The sequence below is a fragment of the Cyprinodon variegatus genome, unplaced genomic scaffold (genome assembly GCF_000732505.1).
Source record: "Cyprinodon variegatus isolate N-32 unplaced genomic scaffold, C_variegatus-1.0 Scaffold525, whole genome shotgun sequence".
Lineage (NCBI taxonomy): Eukaryota > Metazoa > Chordata > Actinopteri > Cyprinodontiformes > Cyprinodontidae > Cyprinodon > Cyprinodon variegatus.
The window spans coordinates 1-23,815 of NW_015150978.1; the positions used below are offsets into that span (position 1 = coordinate 1).

Genomic DNA, 23,815 nt, shown 5'->3' on the forward strand with positions numbered 1-23,815 from the left:
GATCGGTTTTCAAAGGGTAGTGTAAATGGGGTAATAATCACGGTGCTGATTACAGTTTTTTTTTGTCTTTAAATCACTTACAAGGAATCACACCAAAAGCAAAAATACCAGATTAAATTTACTGTAAAATGGATTACGGAATAAATAGATGGAAATTAAAAAAAATCTTCCCATGCAAGTTTTTTTATTCTTTTCTTTTATTAGTCTTGGTGTTCATGTAATGAGAAAAACCGTGAGCCTCTAATCTGTTGATGTGTTTTCCAGCAGGTGAGGAGGCCGCCCTCTCTCCAGCCAAGCTGGGTAATGCAGACCCCTCCAAGCTGTTGGCCTCGTCTCCCTCCGTCAGCCCGTCCAGAGGATGGATCCCGTCTCCCAGCCATGACCCTCAGTGGTACCCCAGCGACTCCTCTGACTCCACGCTGGGATGCCTCCTTTGTACGTCTGTTTTTAGTAAACTTTTTCCTCATCTGGTCATAATTTAGAGTTAATCTAATTGAATTCTTTTCAGAAAAGCTTGAGCTTTTTGCATAAGAGAGAATAAAACCTGACAAGCTGTATTAGAAAAACAAACCTTTGAATGCAAATCCTCTTATTTGCTTTCCTGACTGTTCATTGATTCCTCTGCTTTTTTTTTTACCCTTTCAGCTAGTATGGTTTCCCCTGATAAGAGCAGGCGTACCGCCCTCACCCCCTCCGGCCCCTCGAGCGGCACAGCCCTGCTCGGCCCTAGTCTCCTGGACTGCAATTCCCATGACTCCTTCCAATCCCGTGGCCTTCCTGATGTGGCGGAGGTAAATCTGCACCTTAATTTGAGAAAAGCAATGTTCCTCATCTCGTTTCCTTATTCATACATCCTCAGTTCCTCTCTCCAAGCTATCATCTCACATCTCAGTGTGAGAAAAGATGGTGGCATCCAGCAGGACAGAAGTGACTCATCACTGTTTAGTGTTAAACGCTAAGTGATAGTTTTAGACTTGAATGTTGCTAGGCAGACTCTATCTAATAGGAGATGTTTATGCAAAAATTGGGCTTAAATGTAAGTCAAACAAAGTTGCTGCAGAGGTAACCCCAAAGATCTAAGGCTGTATTTGCATCTAACTCTAGAATATTAAATAGTTTGGTTAGTGTGATCTTTATTAAGAACAGAAGGGCTTTTTTAAATAACTAAAATGCCTCCTCTACGCTTCTTAGTAAAATGTTTTGATGTTGTCATGGTTTGGTTTGCAGATGGACTCTCAGCTTGTCTGCATGATGAGTGAGAGCAGCGTGGACTATATCGCTCGCTTCAATGACCTGGCTCAGGAGCTGGCCGTCACAGAGCCCTCCATCCCTCCTCCGTGAGGAACAGAGCCATCTGGAGGACACAAATCACTTTGCCTCCTCTTTGGATGAAAGCTTGGTCTCACCATCAAAGCCATCCCTGCCCTGGAGTATAAGTGCAATAATAACGGTGAAACCTGAGCTTTGGTTTCCCCTGAACTCTTCTTTAAAATAAAAAGAAAAAAACACCCTTTAAAATCAACACTTTAGAGGAATTAACGTGTTTACAAAACACCACCTCATGTACATGATAAATACTATGCCATATCTGAACAAAAGGTTTTCACCAGTCATGTCTCATCCTTTCCTGTATGTCTGTGTTGTTTTGTTTCTACTCTTATATCAGACCCGTAAAATGTGGAAATCCAGCAAAATGTGCAAAACCTGACCTTAAAAGTGGTTAATTTATGTTTTTTAACAAATGGCAGCGAGTAACTGGCTAATTAAGATGAGGTACTCGCTATAATGAAGTTGTAATGTAAAAACCAGCGACAGCATCTTCTCATTGTGCCCACATTTCAGGCGTTATTCATCTCATATCGGTCCCAGTATTTTTGGGTGAGATTCAACAGTGCTCCCTTTGAGCTCCTTTTGTTTTCTTACAGCCACTCACCAAATGGCAGCTTAACAATTAACTCTGCTGAAGTGATATTTTTGTAGCTACTGGCTTGAAATTACACAAAAAAACAACAACATTCATTTCAATAGGATCATTTAAAAAGGCAGTTTTATTTTGGAAGTTGGCCGAAAAGTCAATTTTGGCTTCTTTCTTAACCAAACGCTTGTTTTTCGTGTGTTTTTTTTCCAGCTCTGGAATAGTTTTTAATCATCAAATACTTATCTTAACTCCAACATGCTCCTCTTTTGGCTATGATTACTTTAGTTGTTATTTTCCCTATTATTTCAGATTGTTTTCTGCAGTTAGTTTAAGCGTAAAGTGTAAAGGCGTGCAGTCAGAAGAATGTAACTGGATCAAACACTAAAGCCATACTAGCTTTTTAGCTTAACAACTCCCTTAAGATCAACCCCCCTCTGACTGTTATTAAAAACACTATTGCTAACATTAATATGATTGGCTCTTGAACGTCTTCGTCCCTTAGCATTATGTCATTCTGGTTAAAATAACAGCTTCCTCTATCTGTGCAGTTTCCACATACAGTTTTTGCAACATGCATCCTGCTGTTAGCCCAGACTGGGTGCAATCAGGGTTCATACATGCCGTAGTCTTGTCCACAGCATCATTCTACATTAAGAGTGTAAACTACAGGACGGCTTTTTACTATCATTCCACAAAAAGTAATTCAGAATGCTTTGCTTTTCTATTAGCTCATCAGTAGCTTTGACGTCACAAAATGTAAAAGCTCTGACGTGTGAGATATCTTAGCAGTTTCATTTTGTGACACTAGAGTCTATATAAGGAATAAGAGGCAGGTTTTATATTTTATTCTGAAAGGTTTTTGTTGTTTTTTTCTGTTGAAGGATTTGTACAAATGTCAATTCCAAAATTCTCTACGCTTGTGTAACATAATGTAAAATTGATATTTGGACTATTTATTAACATTTCTTAAAGTGTTTTTTTTTTCTGTTTAACTTAATATTAAGGTGGCATCTTAAAAGGATAAACCTGTTTTAAGTTTTGTAAGAGCTGGTTTTATTACATGTATAAAGATAGATGCAACGTCTTGTTTTTTCTTGTCTTTATTGTGTGTCATTTTGATGGCAGCGCAGATATGGGATGGTTTCAATCAGAAGACTACACCAAGACATTAAAAATGGCCCAGAATGTAGCTGGTCTTTGCAGAGCTTCCATTTGCACTTGTCAATATGCATCACAGGGTGTTCCCTGACTGTTCTGAGCAGGCATAAATCATGCAGTAGGATAAAGGTAACAGCATAACTACACCAGTACATCGTGTCTTTTCAACTGAAGCAAACATCTATAGCAGGGGTGTTCAAGTCCAGTCCTCGAGAGCTACTATCCTGCAACTTTTTGATGAAACCATTTTTAACACACCTGAATCAAATTTGTGGCTCGTTACCACACCTCTGCTGAGCTAAATGAGGGGATTGAGGCTTTAGATTCAGGTGTGCTAGAGAAGAGAAGCATCTAAAAGTTACAGGATGGTAGCTCTTCAGGACTGGACTTGAGCACCCCTGATCTACAGTAACTGACAGGTTTTAGATATGGAGACCCATATGAGATTCTGTGTACAAAGGGCTCAAGCACACACCTCCAAATTGCATAAGAGGCTAGTTGTTGGCAGGTTAAATGATGTCTTGAGATTTATATGCTGCAGCCTGACTGCAGTCAAAAGGCCTGGAAGCAGGGTGTGCAGGTGGAGCAGTGCTTATCGCGCATGACCCATGTATGGAGACCTTAGTCCTCAACTTGGGTCACCCGGGTTCGATTCCAACCTGTGGTCCTTTACCGCATGTCTCTCCCCCTCTCTTATTCCACCTTTCCTGTCAGCCTACTGTCCATAAAAATGAGCCACTAGTGCAGTAAAAAAAAAACTCAAGGCCTGGAAGCATATTTAGCATGAAAGGTTATAAAAAAAACAAACAAACCAAAAAAATACATCAGGATTTAGAGCCCGAATATAAAAAGCTTTGCCACAAGATTTCATTGGTTAAAGATGGCAGGCCTTAATCCAATGTAAAGCTGTGAGGGAGACCCGAAAACACCAAAAAAAAAATATATATATATTAAGAGTTTAAACTTAATATAGAAAAAAGAAAAAAACAATCACATTGTTTAGATAGATCAATTATTAGTATCTGTATTTTAATTGGTAGAATAAACATTTTATATCATTTTAGAAAGGCAGTCAAAATGACTCCATTGAAAATGATTTCTAGTTTGAAAACACAAAGTTTTTAATAACTCCTTGCTGTTTCTTAAGCAATACAACTTGGTAAGTCAACAGCAATCCGCCGGATGAGGGGGGAGTGGTGATACTGTGAATATGAAAGGTGTGGAATATGGAGCGACTGTTGCAGAAACACCAAGTAGGACATTGCTCTTAAAATTAATATTTTTCACAAAACTAAACGACAGACTTGCTCAACTGGTCAGACCCAGAACATTTTAACAGGAGTCACACATTATTTAATAACATGCTGCTTTCTCCCAGAACTGGGTCCAGCATTACCACAGAGCTCAGTGTGTCCACATTTCAAATCCATCCAGTGTCCTGGTCGGGTTTGACTTATTCCAACACAGTCTCCGTTCTGCTGCTGCGGTTTCACTCTTCTTTACGTCTCTGTTCTTTGCGAGCCCGAGACGCCATGAGTTTAAAGAAGAGAGCGGGCCACAGTGTGCGGAGGTAGATGGCCACGGTGGGCACAGGTCCGGCCAGGACTACGTCTCTGCTTTTCTGACGGACGGCCTTCAGAACCGCGCCGGCGACATCCCTGGGTTCCCAACCTGACGCTGTGGTTTTATCCAGAACTGCCAAGACACATAAATAGAGAGTTTAAGTGCAACTAAAACAGGAAACAGTCAAAAGACTGGCTTTGAAGTTCCCATTAAACCATTTGAAAGCCTCATCACAAGAGGTTTTTTCATGTTGAATATATTCCTCCCTCTAATAAGGTACAGTTTGCTCTTTTTATGCCTCACCTCCATATTTGGAGCCATCTCCAGTGACAGCATTGAGTGACAGGTTGGTCCGGATGTACCCGGGGCTGATCACCGTCACCGGGATCCCAAGGTGCTCGATTTCTGCCCGCAGGCAGTCAAAATAGGCCTGAGTGGCATGTTTAGATGCTGCATCTGGTCATTATAAAAAAAGAAGAAAATTAGTGATGCTTTACTTAAAAAAGTTCTGAAGGAGAATTTAAAACAGGCAACTTACAAGCAGATCTATAAGGAATGGCTATCTTTCCCTGGACGCTGCTGATGACAACAATGTGACCGCTGCGTCTCTGAACCATGGAGGGCAGGAGAGCTGAGAGGGAAGCAACAATCACATTTAATGAAATTTAAATGATATGATGGACCAAAAACGTACAAAAAAAAGGGAATTTTTTAAATCTGAAGTTGATTGAAAAAAGGGCATCAAATTGAGTCAATAAAAGCAATTTAATTGGCAAAAAAGAGGTGGGAGGGGCTGATGAGAGGAGCTGAATGCAGCAGGGAATTCCTTAAAAAAGAAATTCTTTAGGCTTCCAGCAGGACCACAACACTAATCCTAAAGACAGAACCAATGGCATGGTTCAGGTCAAAACAACTAAATAAATGATCACATTGCAGTTATGATTTATCTAAATGTAAATAACATCCATATTCCTCTATGATCTGTTGCCGACCAATAAACATAACAATGACAGGGACATGAACTCCTTACCAACCTTGAGTGAGAGCGATGGGGCCAAAGTAATTGGTTTCCATCACATCTCTTTGAACAGACATGTTGGTGTCCAGAATGTTGCCACGATAACTGATTCCTGCGTTATTGATGAGGACATCAATGTGTCCATAACATTTTAGGATCTCTTGTGCAGCTTTTTCCACGCAGTCCGCTTTGGCCAGGTTGAAAACAACAGTTCTGGGAGCAAAGGTCTGTTGGGTGAAGAAAATGAAGACAATAAATCCAATCAAGTTATTCCCTTCTAGAAAAACCCTGAAAGTAACGCACCTGGCTCTGACCATCTGCTGGGCTTACACTGAGCTCCTGTACCACCTCCTGCAGGCGAGCTGCATCTCTTCCACATAACACAAGCCGAGCTCCTGCAGCGTGGAAGACTCGTGCACACTCTACATAAAAAAATCAATTGGTAGGAGACTGTACTTATCATTTCAATGGAAACTAATAGTGACGGACCAACCTTTTCCAAGCCCAGAACTGGCTCCTGTGATGACCACCACTGCACCATGAACTGAAGCCCCCCGTCTGAGTCGGACTAGTATGCGGTAAAGCAGCAAGACGCCCACACTTGTTAAAACCAAGGGAAGCATTCCTCCACCCATGATGCGCTCCATGGCGGACTCTTTCTGCTCCTCACAAAATATCTGCAGTCACAAACCAGCATCATTTGTAGGTTTTTTCCAACAGTAACCATCAGGGCATTAAGGGAAACCACATGTTACAGCAGAGATTTAAATGAATTAGTCAATAAGCTACACAGGAAACAGATTTTCTTTAGTAACAAGAACTATTCATACAGTGCAAAAAGTTTATAAAGAATTATTCAAGGTCATAAAGGTCTCAATGCCTCAAGTCAAAGCCACTCAGAATGTGTCGTGGTGGCGCGTACCCTGAGCGTCTGTAGCATAAGTCTCCAAAAAACTAACTTATCCAATTCCTTTGCAGTTCCATCTGGGTAAATCCTGGAGAATGTCAATATATCTAAGAAAATATCCACTTTATGAAGAAATAAACATTCCTGCTTATTGCCATTCAGAAGCAAGCTCTGCACCGGTGGTAACCCGGAATTCTCTGCCCCTCCAGCTGGTCTTTTCTGGGCATTAAATCCTTCTTTTTCCTTCTTCATGACTGATATTCACAGCAACATCCTGTCGGTCTCTGATGCCTTTTTGATGCATAACAACAAGCATGGTTCAGACAAAGGAATGATAGCAGCACTATTTAAATAAACAAAAACATTCTTCACTACTTATACAATGTAATCATGTAAGCTGCCCTTAGCTCATCACCACTTTCATTTAACTTTTCATTTATTTCCACTTTGATGACTCTTCATAGCAGCTTGATGCAAACTGTCAAACAGTAAAATGTAAACAAGAGCTCTGACCATCTTAAGACTTTGGGCTAAGTCTTTTTACACAGATATTTCTCCGGTGCGTTATTTACCTAATAAATCAACAAGCTAGCTAACGTTTATAATGCAAACAACCCCTGAACACTATAATATATATAATTCCACCATTGACTCACCTGAATAATTTCACAGTGCAGAGAAACATGGGTTTCACTGAAACGAAGCACTTCCTGTTTGAGAAGAATGTTTCTCCACGAGCTTCGCGTGTTGCGCACAGCTGCCGCACAGGATTATGGGAAGCGTAGTTTCACCAAACAAGCGACCTTTTTTCCAACAAGCTGGGTTTTCTGGTGCTTTAAAATTTAAAAGCAAAATATTAAGACATTATTATTTAATTTTTATTTTATTTATCATCCTAAGAAAATTTCTTACAACTCTGCTCCTCCCAAACCTTTTTTTTTTTTTTACTTTATTTATAAAAGAAACCAATAGTGTACAAAAAGGTACAAACATTACAACATGGGTAGAGGAAAAAAAAATAAACAGAACATGGGGCTAAAAACAAGAACATATACATAAACAATAAGAATGAATAAATATAGAGCAAGATTTAAAACAAAAGAAAAGTAGAAATACTGGCAATTACTTTTTTTTTGGCAGAAGCAGACTTCAAATGTTTTAATGAGGTGTAATACCATTTAAATTGGTTAGAAAAAAAATTCAAAACAAGGAGTAGAACCTTTCCATTTAGATCAATGTATATGATATTTGACAAGCAAGGAAACAATATGAACCATATCTGAAATTTTACTATCAAGGTCATGAACTTTAAACAACACGTGGGTGATTGTTATTTCTTGGATGTCCTTAATTTTAAGGGACAACAAATTTTTGATGTGTCTCCATAGTTTAAAATAAAAGGGACAGGAAAAAAAAAAAAAGATGATTAAGGGATTCATCCGGACATTCACAAAAGGCACAGCATGTTAAATCAAATTTAAATCTTTTGTGCAAAAATTCTGCCACTGGGTAAATATTGTGCGAGATTTTAAAGTGAGTCTCTTTAACCTTTGGTGAAACTGGCCATTTAACAAACACAGAGAACGCCTTCTCAAATAAGGGCAAATTAGCTGTTGTCAAAAAACTATTATAGTAATCATTAAATAATTTAGATTTGAAGGCAGTCACAAGCATAGCATTATTTGTTCCTCCCAATCCTGCACGGTTGGGATGCTTCGTTTACCTACAATATCAAATCAACCAGTCTCTTTCCAGGAACTAGTTTGGCAGTTAGAAGTCCAAGAAATAATTAACCCCTCATTCTGGCCCTGCTTTGCAAACATTGTTTCCCAGAATCGATCATTCCTCGTGAAGTCAAAAGAGGAACAACATGGGGGCAGTGCTACTATAATTAGAGTGTATAACAGGATTATAATTTAATCTAAACTTAGGAGGAAATGTAACCACTCTGCATCTTCCTCCCTTTTTAACATCCATCAGGTGATGTGTAGCAAGGCTGAGTCCTCAGGCCCGAACATGTCAGGTAAAGAAAAATGGAAAAACTAGTTTGCAAATCTTGCTAGCCTTGACTTTCACCTCTTTTTTTATTAGAAAACTATACCTAAGAATGCAACTAAGCCAAATGCATGCAATTTATAACTGATCAAAACTAAATTGTCATTTTACACCAATTTTGACAAATTTTTTCCTTTTGATTTGCTCCTGATTCTTAGTAAAAGATGAAATTGCCTATCAGTTACAAAGTCTGTCAAATATCGTTATACACATTCTCACCAACATATAGCATCTTTAATAATGATAAAACTTTATTGATCTCACATTGAGGCTGCTCAGCAGCGCAGTGGGCAGCACTGCGGCCTTGCAGCAAGAAGGTTCTGGGTTCGATCATGGCCCAGGGTCTTTCTGAATGGAGTTTGCATGTTCTCCCTGAGTTTGCGTGGGTTCTCTCTGGGTACTCCGGCTTCCTCCCACAGTCCAAAAACATGACTGTTAGGTTAATTGGCTTCTCTAAATTCTCCTTAGGTGTGAGATTGTGCGTGAGTTTGTTTCTGCGTTGCCCTGCAACAGACTGGCGACCTGTCCAGGGTGTACCTCGCCTCTCGCCCACTGACAGCTGGAGATCGGATCCAGCACCAGTGACTCGTGAACCCACTTGGGATTAAGAGTGTTATACTGGAGAAATTGACCTCTGAATTTAACCCATCTCCTTGGGGAGCAATGGGCTGCCATATTGGGGTGCCCGGGAGCAATCAGGGGTTAAGGGTCAGAGCGGCAGTCTGTGGGAGTGGGTTCTGAACTCACAACTTAATGATTCCAAGCTGTATGCCCTAGCCACTACTCCCCTTATTTTGGGCCCTTTTCTGATTATTTGGAAATATTCTATTAGCAGGCTGGGGTAGCTTAAAATGTGGATTTGGAAGTCACTTGCCTTAATTTTTGCCTACATCTTGTGCATTGCACCAATGCCAATGGCAGCAAAAGAGATCCTAATCATGATGCTGCTAGCGCCATGCTTGACAGCTGGAACAGATTAGGTTTGAAAGGCTTAACTTAAATCCTAAAAACATTTTTTTGAAATCTAAGGTGTAGCTTTTGAAGCAGGGCTTCTTTATGGATATGTGCCATCTGAGTGCATTACAATGATAAACTGGCCATTCATTCTCAGGTTCAGGGCAGGCTTGACGCTTTGGTGGATACTGGGAATTTCAGAACGTGCCTTTTTCCTGCCTCTCCCTGAAGGTTTCTGTCAGATGGTTAAAACTGGTTCTAGACTTTAAAAACTGAAACAAGTAGCTTGCGAGGTGAATACGGTTGAGTGTGATGACATATGAATTCAGGAAGATCAATAAAACATTAACAAGTATGCACTCATTTCCTTTATGAAAACCTGTTTCTACAAAGAGTTTAAGTCCATCGTCAATTATAACTAGATAATATACTGCTCCAAGAAATAAAGGGAACACTCTCATAGATATGAATCAATGAAATATCCTCATCGAATACTTTGTTCTGTACCAAGTTGAATGTGCCGACATCAAATCACACAAAAATCCTCACTGGAAACCAAATGTATTAACCAATGGAGGCCTGGATTTAGAGTCACATACAAAATTAAAGAGGAAAAACACACTAAAGGTTGATCCAACTTTGATCAAAATGACACTCAGTATTATGTGTGGCCTCCACATGCCTGTATGATCCCCCTCTCCCTGGGCATGCTCCTGGTAAGGTGGTGGATGGACTCCTGAGCGATCTGCTCCAACACCTGGACTAAAGCATCCACAGTCTCCTGGACAGTCTGTACTGCAATGTGACGTTGGTGGGGTCTAACATTGTCCTGTAGGAACCCAGGAGCAACTGCATCAGCATATGGTCTCACAAGGTCTCTGAGAATCTCATCTCAGTACCTAATGGCAGTCATGCTACCTCTGGCTAACACAAATGGCACAAAGACATGCCATTTTACACCATTACTGACCTACTGCCAAACTGGTCATGCTTAAGGATGTTGCAGGCAGCAGATCGCTCTCCACGGTGTCTCCAGACTGTCACTTGTTCTCAGTGTGAACCTGATTTTATCTGTGAAGAGAACAGGGCACCAGTGGCGAATTTGCATATCCTTGTGTTCTCTGGCAAATGCCGAGCGTCCCGCACGGTGTTGGGCTCTGGGCACAACCCCGAACTGGGAACGTTGGGCCCTCATACCATTCTATGGAGTCAGTTTACCATTTGTGGAGACACACGTACATTTGTGGCCTGATGGAGGTTATTTTGCAAGACTGGCAATTCTCCTCCTTATTCTCCTTGCACAAAGGCAAAGTTTGAGTCCGTCTCATGCTACCACAGGTATGAAATCAACACCAACATTCAAAAATGACCAAAACATCAGTCAGAAAACAAAGGTACTGAGAAGTGATCCATTATCCCCACCTGCTGAACTTATTTGAGTTTCTCCTGATAATTACTCATATGGCTTGTGAAATTGATTAAGTGGCCAGTTTGATTTCACAGTTTGTTTTAATTGTATTTATTTTGTGTTGTTTGCGTTACCTTTATTTTTTGAGCAGTGTTTATATTCTGTAACTTGAACTAATGAGTGGATATTAACCGTTTTAAAAACGCTGTAACTGTTTTGACTTTAACCCTTTCCTTTTCACAATGGACAATTAACTTAATTTGATCATCTATAGAAAAAACCAACAATTTCAGGCCATACTTCTGTTTTATTAATTCAGTTTTTGCATTTCCTGCGAGTTCAACTGATTGTTTACATACCAGTGTTGTGTAAGGAGCAGTTTCCATGTTGCATTTCCCTTGATGTTAACGTGACGTACATGTTAAGAGGAGCTGTAACAGCTACTCATGTGATCTTAATTAGATTTATTAAAACCAGTCCAGGACACCAGAACAGTCTTAAAATCAGATACTCTCTCTTTTCCCAAAGAGAATTCATTTGACGTTAAAGGAAAATAAAATACGGAAAAGTTTGAAATATCCTAATGTTTAATGAAACTGTGGTGCAATGATCAGTGACAAAGGGGTACAGCAAACTTTGAGGGTAAGGAGAAAGCCTGGTACATAAAAACACATCGTCCCATTTCAAATCCAAAGCGATTCAGTCCAGAGGACCTGCAGCCATTCCTTGTAGCTCTATCCCGTTGGTTATGGGAATAAAGGTGGGGAAGACAGGGGGAGGTGGCGCACAAGAACTATGTGCTGTAGTTGTCACTTAGAAGTAAAAGGAAACATACGGGAAAAGAACTTCTCTCTAGTTTTAACTATATCCCTCTGATCAGAGTTTACATGAAGGTGCCCACCACGTGTGGAGGTAACGGCCGAGCTTGTCTTACATCCGGGAGGGTGGGCAGGTTCTGTTTTCATGGTTGTTTTTTTTTCCTGTTTTCATGGTTTTTGATTTCTCTTCAGAGTGCACTCATACCGCATAGAGTTCATAGATCTTCTTGACGCAATACGCCAGAGCAGCCAGTGCTATCGTGTTATGGAGTCTCTTTCTGTGGACGTCGTCCCTGCGTACCAACACCACGGGCGTCGATGAGGTCAGTGTATGCAGGGGCAGCCGTGAGAGTTTTTGGCTGTCGTATTCCACCTGGTACTTGCAGCAGGGGTCGAACTGCCACGAGATGCCATAGAGTGCGGAGCAGGCCACGCTGAGGGCGCCGGCAGGCAGCGCCACGTAGCGCGAGTACTCGACGGGCAGCGAGAGCGGCGTCAGAAGGCACGCGGTGCCCGACAGCACGGCCGTCTTGTGCAGGCAGTTCCCCACCGTGATCCAACGGGCCGTCTCATCGCCGATCCGCGTGGGCTCGATGACGATGTATTTGTACTGGGCCTCCAACGCCTGCTCCAGCTCATATTCAAACTGGTCCTGCGCATTCTCTCCGTTGTAGATCTCGTGCACGATGTAGCAGTCTGACGCGGCCATTACTCCCCTGCGCAGAAACATATGGAAGGCAACAGTGAGTCGGTAGGATAACACTGCAATTCTACAGTAACAACAAACAGGATTCATTTACAGCTACATTTTTTGGCCACCAAGTTTGTTTTGTTTCCAAGGCGAGCAAACATGGCCGATCAGCAGCAGTAATATCTTCTTGCTTTGTATTTTGTTAAATGTTTTGTGAAGCTGGGAGCTCTTTCACTCTTTGTTTTCATACAGTGAAGATCTCATGTTGACTCAAGAAGATTTTGAATGAATTTAAGCTCTTGAAAAATGTTTTAGGGATTTTTTAAATTATTAATTTACCAAAACAAACAGGACGCTCTTTTCCTTCTTAGATTCTTGCAGTCTGTATTATTATGTCACATGTTTACTTGGTCACTTCTATGAACTCAGAGGCATTTCCTCTGTCCTTCAGTCATTACTCAATACCAGTCTTTCATGCTTTATATTCAACCCTTTTTTTTTATTCTTAGCCCCCCCCCCACACACTTTGCTTTCAAATATCTACAGTTGTAAGGTGAAATAAAGTGTTTTGCATTCCAACGATTGTATATGAAAATGTCTCATATACAAAAATCAACAGATTCAACTTTCATTTTAAAGGGGTTTTCAAAGAAAATACCACAAATCATTTGTTTGTTAATTATTAAAAACGCAGGGAACTATTCATGTTATTAATACTAGAAGAATAACCTATTAAAAAACCTAAAGAAAGAAAGAAACACTTAAAAAAATTGTGTTTTTCAAACAAAATAAATTACATACATTATAAATAAATCCTTACTCACTAGCCCTACATTAAAAGATGCAGTTTATTATGGGCTTCTAATTGACAATTTTAAACATAAGTTCTTTAGAAGTAAGAACTTTGAGGTTTCACATCAACCTTAAAATCCAACATGGCTGCCTTGGTGTTAAAAGTCACAGCTTCAGCAAAATTAAGTCATCTGCACGTCTGGTTATTTTCATTGTATTTAATCATTTACCTACAGTACTAGTGGGCCTACTGGTATTGAAATGCTGTTTGTAAATGTAAGATGTTGAGAAATGCATCCTTATTAGCTTTGTATTGTGATAAACAGTTAATTGAATACCCAAGAAACCTATTAGCATGCACTACTGGTGTTCAAACCTAGAAGTGGAATACTGCTAAATCTGGTTTGATGGGATTACAAGATCCAAGGTTGGATTTCATAAAAAGGAGTTCTGGAAATTCAAAGCTTTCTGATGAAACATCAGACATCACTACATTTTATTTATACAAAAAAATAAAAGAATAAATAAAGCCTTCAGCAGTTTCATAGCTGCAGGTGACTGCATGTTCAGTTTTCTTGCAGTCATAAAGCCCATTTAGATTTCTTTGTCAGAAACACACGCCCTTAAAATATTGCATCCAAGGAGCCATTTTTTTATTTCAACATTGCAAACATTGATAAAGCAATAATAATTGTGGCTATATACCCTAAGCAAATGTTTTTTTTAAAAAACATTTTATAGCTTTATTTTTTAACCAAACACAAAAACGTTTAACAGTTGTGCAAACAAGTGAATCTCAATTCAACAGCTGACGCCAATAAATATAAATTGCAAATGTATATATATTTCAAGCAACCACATCTGATCACAATAATGGGGATATCCATAATCAAATTTGTATATTAAATATTCAAATATATAAATACATCAGTGGACAGTTAAGCTGGCTCCTACATTTTCGTGTAAATTTTAAACACTCTGTTGCATTTAAATTTATTCCGCAAACTCTCTGCTGAGGAAATGTCAAACTCTCCTCAACAAACGCTTAAAACCTAACTGAAGTTAAACTCTAGCGAGTTATTAATCACGTCTTCATTTAGGGCGGTTGCTTTAAATCGTCGCAGTCTTCCGTTACCGGGGACATGATGTCCCTGAGAAGCGGATGAACAGTCCGCCTGCTTGCTCAAAGTTTGGACGACTGTCCAGTTAAGTTCAGGACCGTTGTACTTTTCCAGCCGCGGACTCTCTTAGCTCAACCAAACTTCTTACCCAGAGTCCCCCGTAACATAGAACCAGTTTCCGAATCAACCCGAGTAAAAAAAAAAATCTCTTTTAGCCACATTTTCCGCGATATCCCTGAAACTATCCAAATATCACATGAGCAGCTAGTTTGTTTCTCTGCTAACCACGGCAGCTAACGACAGCTAACCATGGCTGAAAAAAATACTATTTCTGTAGTTGGCGCGAAACTTTTGAAACGCAAACAAAGTGCGTGATAAAGAACTGGGTATGACATCGACAAAACTGTATAACCTGCAAAAAATACATTGACTTTAAGGCCAAAATTTGGAGCAACTGACCTCTCCCTGCTTACTGGGACACCGCGCCTCCTTCCCAGCGACGCCATGTTGGAAGATACGGCTGTGATTCCGTTTGACGTAATAGCTCGCTCAGCATTATGGGTGTTGTAGTATCTAAATATCTGCAAGTATGGACACTGATACGTTGATAGACTACAGCTCCCATGACGCTCCAGGGTCACGTGTACATGCTGTACGTATTTTGTAACAAGTTTGAGAGGTCAGGCGAGATATTTGTATAAATCTGTCAAACAACAATACAAATAAACGTATCTAATTAAAATAATTATATCTAATTTACACAACCTATTTAAGAATAAAATTATACAATAAATCTGTTATCATACAAGTAGGGGAAGGAAGTCCGTCAAATATAAGACTAATATATCGTTATTACCGTTGTTTGATTGGATTGCGAGTTTATGAGTGTATTTCTGAACACTCATCCATGGGGTGCTCTGTGGGGCTCTGTGCGCCTTTCGTAACTTGACGCCACTTGGATGTAAGAAAGATAAAGCCTACGTTCAGGAATGTGAGGACGCTTTGAACCACATGCGGTCTGCGCAGCATGACGCACACATCCTGTATCAATACAAACGGAACCTCTGGAAATATTTATTAGTGGTATATATAAATATAGCTGCAAGGATTTAAATGTCTGATTTCAAGCCAGTTGGACATTGTATTCTACATAATGTAGGCTATGAGTTAAAAGTCACAATTCTCAAAATTTGTTGACAAGATCTTAATATTTATTTTATCCTATTTTTATTATTATTATTATTATTTTTTTGCAAATTACATAATTTTAGTTGACAACAGCTGTAAGAAAGGTCATATAATTTTCTTTTTTTTCTTTTCTAGTTTTACTTCAAATTATATAAAATTATTTCTGTTTGCTAAAACCATAGTAGGTTTTAGTTCAATTTCTAACGTTATGCTCTCTCTGCTTTTTCTCATTACCTTTGCCTCATCTGTTTCTGTTTGGCTGTGACATCATCCTGGAGAGAAATATCAGCTGTGCTGCTGCCATCAACACCTTTGTTTATAGATGTTGGAGATCTGCCTGTTTTCCAGGGTATTCCTGTTTCTCTGACTGTGACTGACTGGATGTGCACTCTTCATCCTCTGACATGGGAGTCTGCCTGGCTGCGTGTTTCCTGGATGGGGCCGCCTTTTACAGTTGCTTTTTGTATCTCTGCTTCTGTCTCCTTGAAGCCCAGCCGGTCTTGGCAGATGGCTACTCACACTGACCCTGGTTCTGCTTGAGGTTTCTTCCTGTTAAAAGGGAGTTTTTCCTCTCCATCGTTGCTACAAGCATGCTTAGTGTGAGGGATTGCATTTGAGTCAATGGGTCAATGCAATTAACTGGTTTTCCTTAGATAGAAAACTTTGAATCAATTTGACTGTATGATCTGGTTGAACTGTAAAGTGCCCTGAGATGACTTGTGTTGTGAATTGGCGCTATAGAAATAAACTGAATTGAATTGGATACAGAAAACCTTTTTGACACTTTTCCGAACATTTATTCCGTCATTGTGTGATACTAAAACTTCATGACTTGGATTAAATGTTTTGGGTTTTCTTTTCAAACCTTTTTAATAGTTTTCTGATAATATGGACCTTTTTTTCCTGACAGAACAGAAACTGTGTCATGAGTCATGCAGCTCGCCCACACACCTTCTCCATGCTTTTCAATGGTGCACCTGTCTCTCCTACAACAAAATTAGGCCAACATTATGTTAATGCAGTTCTTTAGTTTGCAATCTACCCCCTTTATCCACTTTTTTTTATTTGCAAACTCTAATCAGGCTTTTATGTTACTTTAGGAGAATTGGGCTGGTTTCAAATTCCATATCTACTCTAGGCATCTTCACAAGCTCACAAGGTTATCATCGAGTGTTCAAACTGCAAATTTTTATCTCTGTGACACACAAACTGCTCCCTTCCTGAAGGGTGTGATGCAGGGCGTGTTGTTGCATGAACCTAACTTGTTAAGAACCACAAATAAACAACAGATATTTAGCCTTATCTTTTTACACAATGTCGCACATGAATGTGTTTCAGGGGGGCTTTGATTTTACAAATTATGATTCCTACCATTATGATGTTTCTTTTTGTTATTTGGATGTTTTAGCAAAGACCATTAGAACTTGCAGACATTATAATCCAAAGACAATCGTTTGTACCCAAATTTTATTTAGAAGTTTCAAATGAAAGGAGATTTATACAATCTACTGTTTTTTTTTTTTTTAGAAAGTCAAGCCAACCTAAATCCTTAAAAAAAAAAAAATTCTCTTTAAGTAAGGGACAAGAATCAGAATAGGAATATAAAATCATAGGCCGCTTCTCTACCTGGTGTAGTTCTCTATGCTGCCACAAGTCGGCGTCAAAATAGGGAGATAATATTATGCAAAGGTTAACAAAAACTTCAGATCAATTTTGATGATGAAATAAAGTCTATCGATTTTTCTTTTATTTTTCTGTTATATTGATCTAAAGTAGAGCGATGTTAATATTCCTACTCATGATAGAAGTGTAAAACATTACGGCCACTTGACAATGTGATACCAAATTACATATGGGTTTTGCAAAGATTTCTAGTTAAATTTCTCACTAAGGTATATGTGTGATCTTGATGAATAGTTACAATTGTTCATCACAAATAATGCAAATAATATATCTATATTTAAAATATAGTGCATTGACACAAATGTTTAATTCTTAGATGTCACAGTGTTGTATCTAAATATATTATAAGCCAATGGATACATTTGAAAAAATTGAACCTAGGAAATAAACAATAGTTCTCAAAAAAAAAAAAAACTGCATGTTATTAGCTCCGTCTGTTCTGTGAAGGCCTCAAAGTTCTGTTAGTGAACATTGGTGCAGCACAAACGCATTGCTGAGACAAAAAATAAAAGTTCAAAATTACCACAAGTCCCACAGGAAATACAGTGAACAGGTTTAAGAAGAATCACTGGTCAGATAAGGACTAGATCAGAGTTTTAAGTTTAAACAAAATCCTACTGTAAATTTAGCCAAAGAAAAACAAAAACAAAAAAAACTCCTATAGTTAAGCTGTCATTAATATAACAAATGCTGGATTTTTTAGCTGTACATGATTATTATATGCTACATATGATAAATTAGCAAGCCATTCTCAAATAATATACTGCTGAGCAAATAATCAATTAACTGGTCTGACCAGAAACATCTTCTATTGAAAGATCATTGATGATGCACTCAAAACACCTAAAGTTAAATCTGTCTGGACACTGACTTAGGTTTAATTAGAGCATGGAGGCCAGCTGGTAGGATAGCAGGTTTTTCTCCAGAGTCTTTGCTCACCATCACCAAAACAGGAGACACAGAGAAGTTTATGTAAAACAGACTTTGTTTGGATGGAATCATTCACTTTTTATACTTTCTTCCCAGAAAAAAAAAGTCTCAGGAGTTCAGAAAATGATTCATTTGGAGAATGAAAGAAAAAAAAACACAGCAAAGGGCTCTGATCAGTCACATCAACAGTTAATAAGGCTGGATGAATTTGAAAGCCTATATTTAATGGTGCTTCAAATATTAAACTCATTAATTTCTTTATTTTCATGTGCTTTTCAAAGTCCTCAATTTCTAAACCTTTCTGCCTCATTCAAAATTAGTGAGGTTTTTCCAAAGACACTCTAATGTGGAGTGAAAGTGAGATCTCCCTTTTACCTCTAAATTGTACCATAATTAAAAACATTTGAGAATCTCTATAACTGGATTTTATTAAGGCGGAATTAAAGATTGCTCAATAAAAACAGTCTAATTCTTTAAATATTTTATTATGAAAACGATGGATAATTTTCTTTCCACTTTTCAAGAAAAAAGTGACTCACTGTTGGTCGACCACATAAAATTCATACATGGTCATGTGAAAAAAATGTAAATAGCAGGAAAACATTTGCATTGCACTCCTAAATTACCACCCCATTTCTTTCAATTTAAAGTCGCTATAAACACTTTTGAACAAATCTACATACCAGATGACGATGAGTCATTTATTCAGAACAAGTAGAGAAAAAACAATATCAAGTATAAAACAGTGTAACAGGAGCACTGGGACATATTCGTTTGACAGGCATTGTTTTAACAAAACAAGACAAATATTACAGAAAACACCCAAAGAAACTCATAAAATAGAGAAATAATGCCTCGGCTAGTTCATAGCTTTATGCCACCAAAACAAAAGGTATAAAAGGGGCATCGTTATTGCAGTTATTAGTAGAGAGTGTGGAGTTAGCCTGAGGTATTCGTCTCCTCAACACTGGAGATTGTCTACAGCAAAAGTTCAATTTCTCTGTATATTTTCAGGTATAGAAAAGAAAATTTCCCTGAATAAGAGAGCGAGGATTAACAAACCTTAAGCAATAGAAATGCCCTGAATCTGCACGGTCACTGATGCTGAATTTAAGCATATATAGAACACCCTATGGAAAGGTTAAATTGCACAGGTAGCAATGCCTGTAACTTGGGGTTTATCTCGCATCCCGTTCAGGGTGGAGATAAGCTTCAGCTCCACTTTACATAGACAGCACCTTTAATCAGAAGATGTATCAATTTAGGACTCATTAAGACTAGAATAAATTGATGAATTAAAAATATTTGTATCACTAATGTATGGTTTTGGCGATTATGAAAAAAACGTCATAGCCACATATTTAGAAGGTCTTTTTCATAAGAGAACCTTCAGCAACAGAACGCTGCACAACTGAAATGTTTTCTGAGAAAGGGGAATATTGTTAGACAATGAGAAGTAAAATTATTTTAAAATGTTATAAATTGCTTTTCATCCAAATACTAGGAAAAAATAACATAAAAAGGTCTGATTGGTGTGTTCAAATGAGGACATTGACATGAAACCAACGTTTGCTTCATGTCAGCAGCGGGAAAAGGTCCTGGAAGCTCCGGCTGCCACCATGGGGTGGCTTTTGTCTTTTCAAGTCCATACTCCATGATTAGCATCAGAACTCCGCCTCCATCTGAAAGTCCGGTTCTGCTTTGAGATACTCAGCTTTCGCCTGGTTTAGCATGGAATGATCCTTGGGAGGTATGCTGCTTTGCATCCTGAAAAAAAAAAAAAAAAAAACTCCCACCCAAAGCATGCCGCCACACCATCTCCATCTTCGAGTCTTTTTGGTGTCATGTGGGGTCATTGATAGATGTGTTCAAAGTACTTAGGTTGAGGGTTCTCCTTGACATATTTCTGGATGTACCAGCAGGTCAGATGAGCCTTCAGGTCCTCCTCCACCACAAAGTCCATGGCTGCCTGAAATGACAACAAATGAGAGGCACAGTTTAACATATTGTTATCACAAACGTTAACTTGTTGAGCTTGCTGAATGCTGTAGGAATTCAAATTCAATTTATGGAGTCACCGTATGCTGAGCCCAAAGCTGTGGGTCTGCTTCCCCAAAGCCCAGGGAACCATGTAGAAAGGGAAGGCATCATTTTTTGAAATATTTAGCTATTTTAAAAGACAAGTAGGGGGGTTTTCTTTGAAATTGGAAAGTGCCATTTCATTCAGTAGAAAACAAGTCTATAACATCTGCCCAGATCCAGCTTTTTTTTTTATTGTCATTATACCCTCACAAGTACAGAGCAACAGAAATAACTCTCTGCATTTAACCAATCCCCTTGGGGAGCAGTGGGCTTCCATTGTGTGGCGCCTGGAGAGCAGTGTGGGGTCAAAGGGCAGATTAGACTTCTGCAAACCGCACACATCAAATGTTGCTTGGGTCTTGTCATGAATTAGTTTTGCTGGTATGCTTCTGCACCATCAGTCTGCAATTTCTAGGGATGCACAGCAGTTTCCAGCCAAAGTGCAAGGGGGAGCCTATTTGAGAACTCACGAGAACTTAAACGGATTGTACTTCTGAACCTCCTGGATTAACCTTTCGTTGTAGTTGTTCATTGTAGTTGGTTTTTAGAAATGGCGCGGCCCGGCACCGAATCGAGAAGGATGACCACACAGACAGCCGGAATAACATAACAAGGACCAGTCACAGCTGCTTTTTGTCTGCAAACTTCCTCTTGAGGTCTGCGCAGGTGTGCGACCGTCCAAGGGGTAGTCAGGATTTCTTTTGATATGCGCAACGACGGTTGCAGAACCTCTGCAGAGAAACAGATTTGACTGTTGCAGAGGCTATGCGTCAGAAGCAAAAGTTGGCCTTAATGATCTTTTTGCTTAGGGACCCAGAGTGGCAGTCTGTGGGAGTGGGGCTCGAACTCAGAACCTCAGGATTCCAAGCTCAATGCCCTCACCACTAGGCCTCCACTCACCCTAAAATCAATCAACATCTTTGGGGTGAGCTGAAGAGAAGAGAGTAGAGCAGAAAAATCCTAACCTTGGAGGTTATAAAAAACATGTGAAAGGAGAAATGCAAAACTGCCCCTTCCCCACCTGTTGCTGCACCATGCTGGTGTCGTGCTTACAGGAAAGACAAAAAAACAGTTTGTCAAGAATAACTTTTGGTTGCAAAACCCAAAAAACTAGCAAAAATGAAACAGTTTAATCTAGAATTTGAACCTTGGCCAAGTGTTTGGCGATTCCTCTCCCTCTGTAAGCATCTGGAACTTCTGTGTGCTGTAAATCCACCGTCTTCTTCCCAACATATTCATAGAGGAGGACCGCTCGATCATGGGACCCTGAGAACACGCACATTCAAGGGTTATTGTTTCGATGACTAAAACCAAGAAAATCAGATTATACAAGCTGCACGAGGAGAGAAAAAAAGCTGTTTTAGAACATAAACAAAGCATAAATATAGAACAAAATGAAACAAAACCAGTCCCTGATGAACAATGAGAAGGGATAAGGATCATCAATCACAGCAATGGAAACAATAGATTGAGCAACATTTAAAAAAAAAAGAAAAACCCTCAAACAGCAAGTACATAAAAAAAAAAAAAAATAGGCAGGACAAAATGATATTAGGATTAATAAAAAAAATATGATATTTGACAAATATAGAGGGAGCTGGTTTAGAATGTTACAGAATCAAAAAAACAACAACATATTCAATGCATTTGTACCTAGTCCTGCAGAGCCTCCAGTGTTTTAGAGAAATAATGTCTGATCTAAGTTAATGATTGAGGTTATTACTCAAAGGGTCAGATGTCTTCTCCCCTGAACTGAACCAGGCAGCTGTGCCTGAAATGGCAGCTGGAGTCCTTCACAAGGAGGACGACAACAATGTTAGCAGAGCAGGAAGCTAACATTGCAAAGCTAACAGTCCGTGGCAGAGCCTACCGTTCAGTCTGATGACAAACTGCCGACGCTTCCTGTCGTGTTCCACCTGAATCTGAGAGCCGCTGGCCTCCAACGCGCCGGCCTGGGCCATTGTAGCGGAGCTGTGGGTCTGCTGGGCTTCCACCGCTAAGCAGAAATGGCTGCAGCTCCAGGAACACGGTGATGGTGATGATGAACGGCTTGGAAGAAAACACTCCATCCGACCGAATCAGCTGTGAGGTCACGTGTCGATCAGCCAATCAGGCGCGATGACATCACAGCTGAGAGCACAGCAGTGGGACTTCGGAAAATGATCCGAAGGTTTTGGCCTCATGCTGCTTTTACCGTTCACAGTGAAGGTGAACTACAAGGTTTATTAGTGGGAATATCTACATGCGTTACAGTTTGATGTTAAGGTTACAAAAATAGAAATCCCTCTTGGCTTAATAAACAAACCTGACCACCACTATGCTTATGAGAGTGCTTTTTGTTTTCATTCTGAACCAATCCATCCATCCATCCATCCATCCATCCATCCATCCATCCAGCCAGCCAGCCAGCCAGCCAGCCAGCAAGTGGCATAGTCCCTCCATTGTGTCCTGGGGCATCCCCTGGGTCTCCTACAGGTATATAGAGACCAGATCACCCATAGTAAATGGCCCCTGAGTCCTTACTTATGAAGTGCCCCACACCGAGCCTATGAGGGACCCAGTCGAATGAGTTCTCCAGGTCCAGAAAGGAAAGGTCTAGAGCTGGTCCACTCTTCCACGGCCATGACGAAAACAACACTGCTCCTCCTAAAGCCGAGCTGCGACCATAAGCTTGACTGTCCCCTTCAGCCTCCTGCATAGGCCTTAGCATGGAGGCTGAGGAGTGTGGTTTCATTTTAGTTGGCATCATCCCAGACCTCCATGCAATGTTGAAGAGGTATGTCAACCGAGACACCACAACAACATCCAGAGCTCTAAGGTACCATTCCCACTGAAAACAATGTTAGCAACGCACTACTTTCCTCTCCGGAGGCCGAAGTTGCTTTGAGTCCAACTTATAGTTTCCATGGCCTCTTTAAACTCGTCCCAGGACCAAGTTTTTGCCTCTGATACAACCCGCCTCACAGTACAGGAGATCAGTGACAACTCAGTGTCCAAGACATGCAACGGAAGGTCAGAAGATACGATTACAATACGATTACATATATATATATATATATATATATATATATATATATATATATATACATATATACATATATATGTGTGTGCAATGGGCTCAAGAGGACTTTAGACAAGAGATTTATTCATAATCTGATTGACTCGGAGAACTTTGAAAAGTGTAAAAGGTTGGTGCATCAAGTTCTCTAAAGTCACAGTGTGGTAATCCTGTTCAGCTGGTGGACTAATCCTACAAAAATCTAATGGAGTGTGTCAAGTCTGTATAAGATTAAGTGTGGCTGAGTCTTTGTGTGGGTTTCTGTGGGACTCGTCGTGTTCACCTGTCTGTAGTTTATTCTCGTTTCTGCCAGACAGACTGACCTTTTTTTGCACCGGATAACCATAAAAACTCAAACCTCTTTTTTTCCCTCTTTCTCTTTTCATGAGCCTTTTTTTAAATCTTTCAGCTAAATATGAGCTCCAAAAAGCAAAGGTAAGTCCAGCAGGTATTAAGATATGACATAATTTA

General features: G+C 39.7%; 4 protein-coding genes across 5 annotated transcripts; 1 reads left to right on the top strand and 3 right to left on the bottom strand.

The window, feature by feature from the left end:
• Nucleotides 1–86: 86 nt before the first annotated feature.
• Nucleotides 87–2,007, top strand: LOC107095120 (protein cramped-like). The gene is made up of 3 exons (XM_015391094.1): nucleotides 87–435; nucleotides 646–791; nucleotides 1,228–2,007. Exons 1-3 carry the CDS (start codon nucleotides 252–254, stop codon nucleotides 1,339–1,341), a joined length of 444 nt encoding a protein of 147 aa, XP_015246580.1. The 5' UTR covers nucleotides 87–251; the 3' UTR covers nucleotides 1,342–2,007.
• Nucleotides 2,008–4,103: 2,096 nt separating this feature from the next.
• Nucleotides 4,104–6,492, bottom strand: LOC107095119 (dehydrogenase/reductase SDR family member 7B-like). Of its 2 annotated transcripts, none has more exons than XM_015391093.1 (6): nucleotides 6,151–6,492; nucleotides 5,988–6,079; nucleotides 5,674–5,884; nucleotides 5,178–5,270; nucleotides 4,943–5,095; nucleotides 4,104–4,771 (listed from the first exon to the last, which is right to left on the bottom strand). In XM_015391093.1, exons 1-6 carry the CDS (start codon nucleotides 6,302–6,304, stop codon nucleotides 4,566–4,568), a joined length of 909 nt encoding a protein of 302 aa, XP_015246579.1. In that variant the 5' UTR covers nucleotides 6,305–6,492; the 3' UTR covers nucleotides 4,104–4,565. The 2 variants fall into 2 exon arrangements, with proteins under 2 accessions (XP_015246579.1, XP_015246578.1); XM_015391092.1 differs by having other exon boundaries at nucleotides 4,107–4,771; nucleotides 5,961–6,079; nucleotides 6,151–6,363.
• Nucleotides 6,493–11,549: 5,057 nt separating this feature from the next.
• Nucleotides 11,550–15,021, bottom strand: LOC107095123 (transmembrane protein 11, mitochondrial). The gene is made up of 2 exons (XM_015391097.1): nucleotides 14,863–15,021; nucleotides 11,550–12,515 (listed from the first exon to the last, which is right to left on the bottom strand). Exons 1-2 carry the CDS (start codon nucleotides 14,907–14,909, stop codon nucleotides 11,999–12,001), a joined length of 564 nt encoding a protein of 187 aa, XP_015246583.1. The 5' UTR covers nucleotides 14,910–15,021; the 3' UTR covers nucleotides 11,550–11,998.
• Nucleotides 15,022–20,043: 5,022 nt separating this feature from the next.
• On the bottom strand, nucleotides 20,044–22,366 carry natd1 (N-acetyltransferase domain containing 1). The gene is made up of 3 exons (XM_015391095.1): nucleotides 22,157–22,366; nucleotides 21,434–21,552; nucleotides 20,044–20,173 (listed from the first exon to the last, which is right to left on the bottom strand). Exons 1-3 carry the CDS (start codon nucleotides 22,353–22,355, stop codon nucleotides 20,057–20,059), a joined length of 435 nt encoding a protein of 144 aa, XP_015246581.1. The 5' UTR covers nucleotides 22,356–22,366; the 3' UTR covers nucleotides 20,044–20,056.
• Between the last annotated feature and the right edge of the window lie 1,449 nt (nucleotides 22,367–23,815).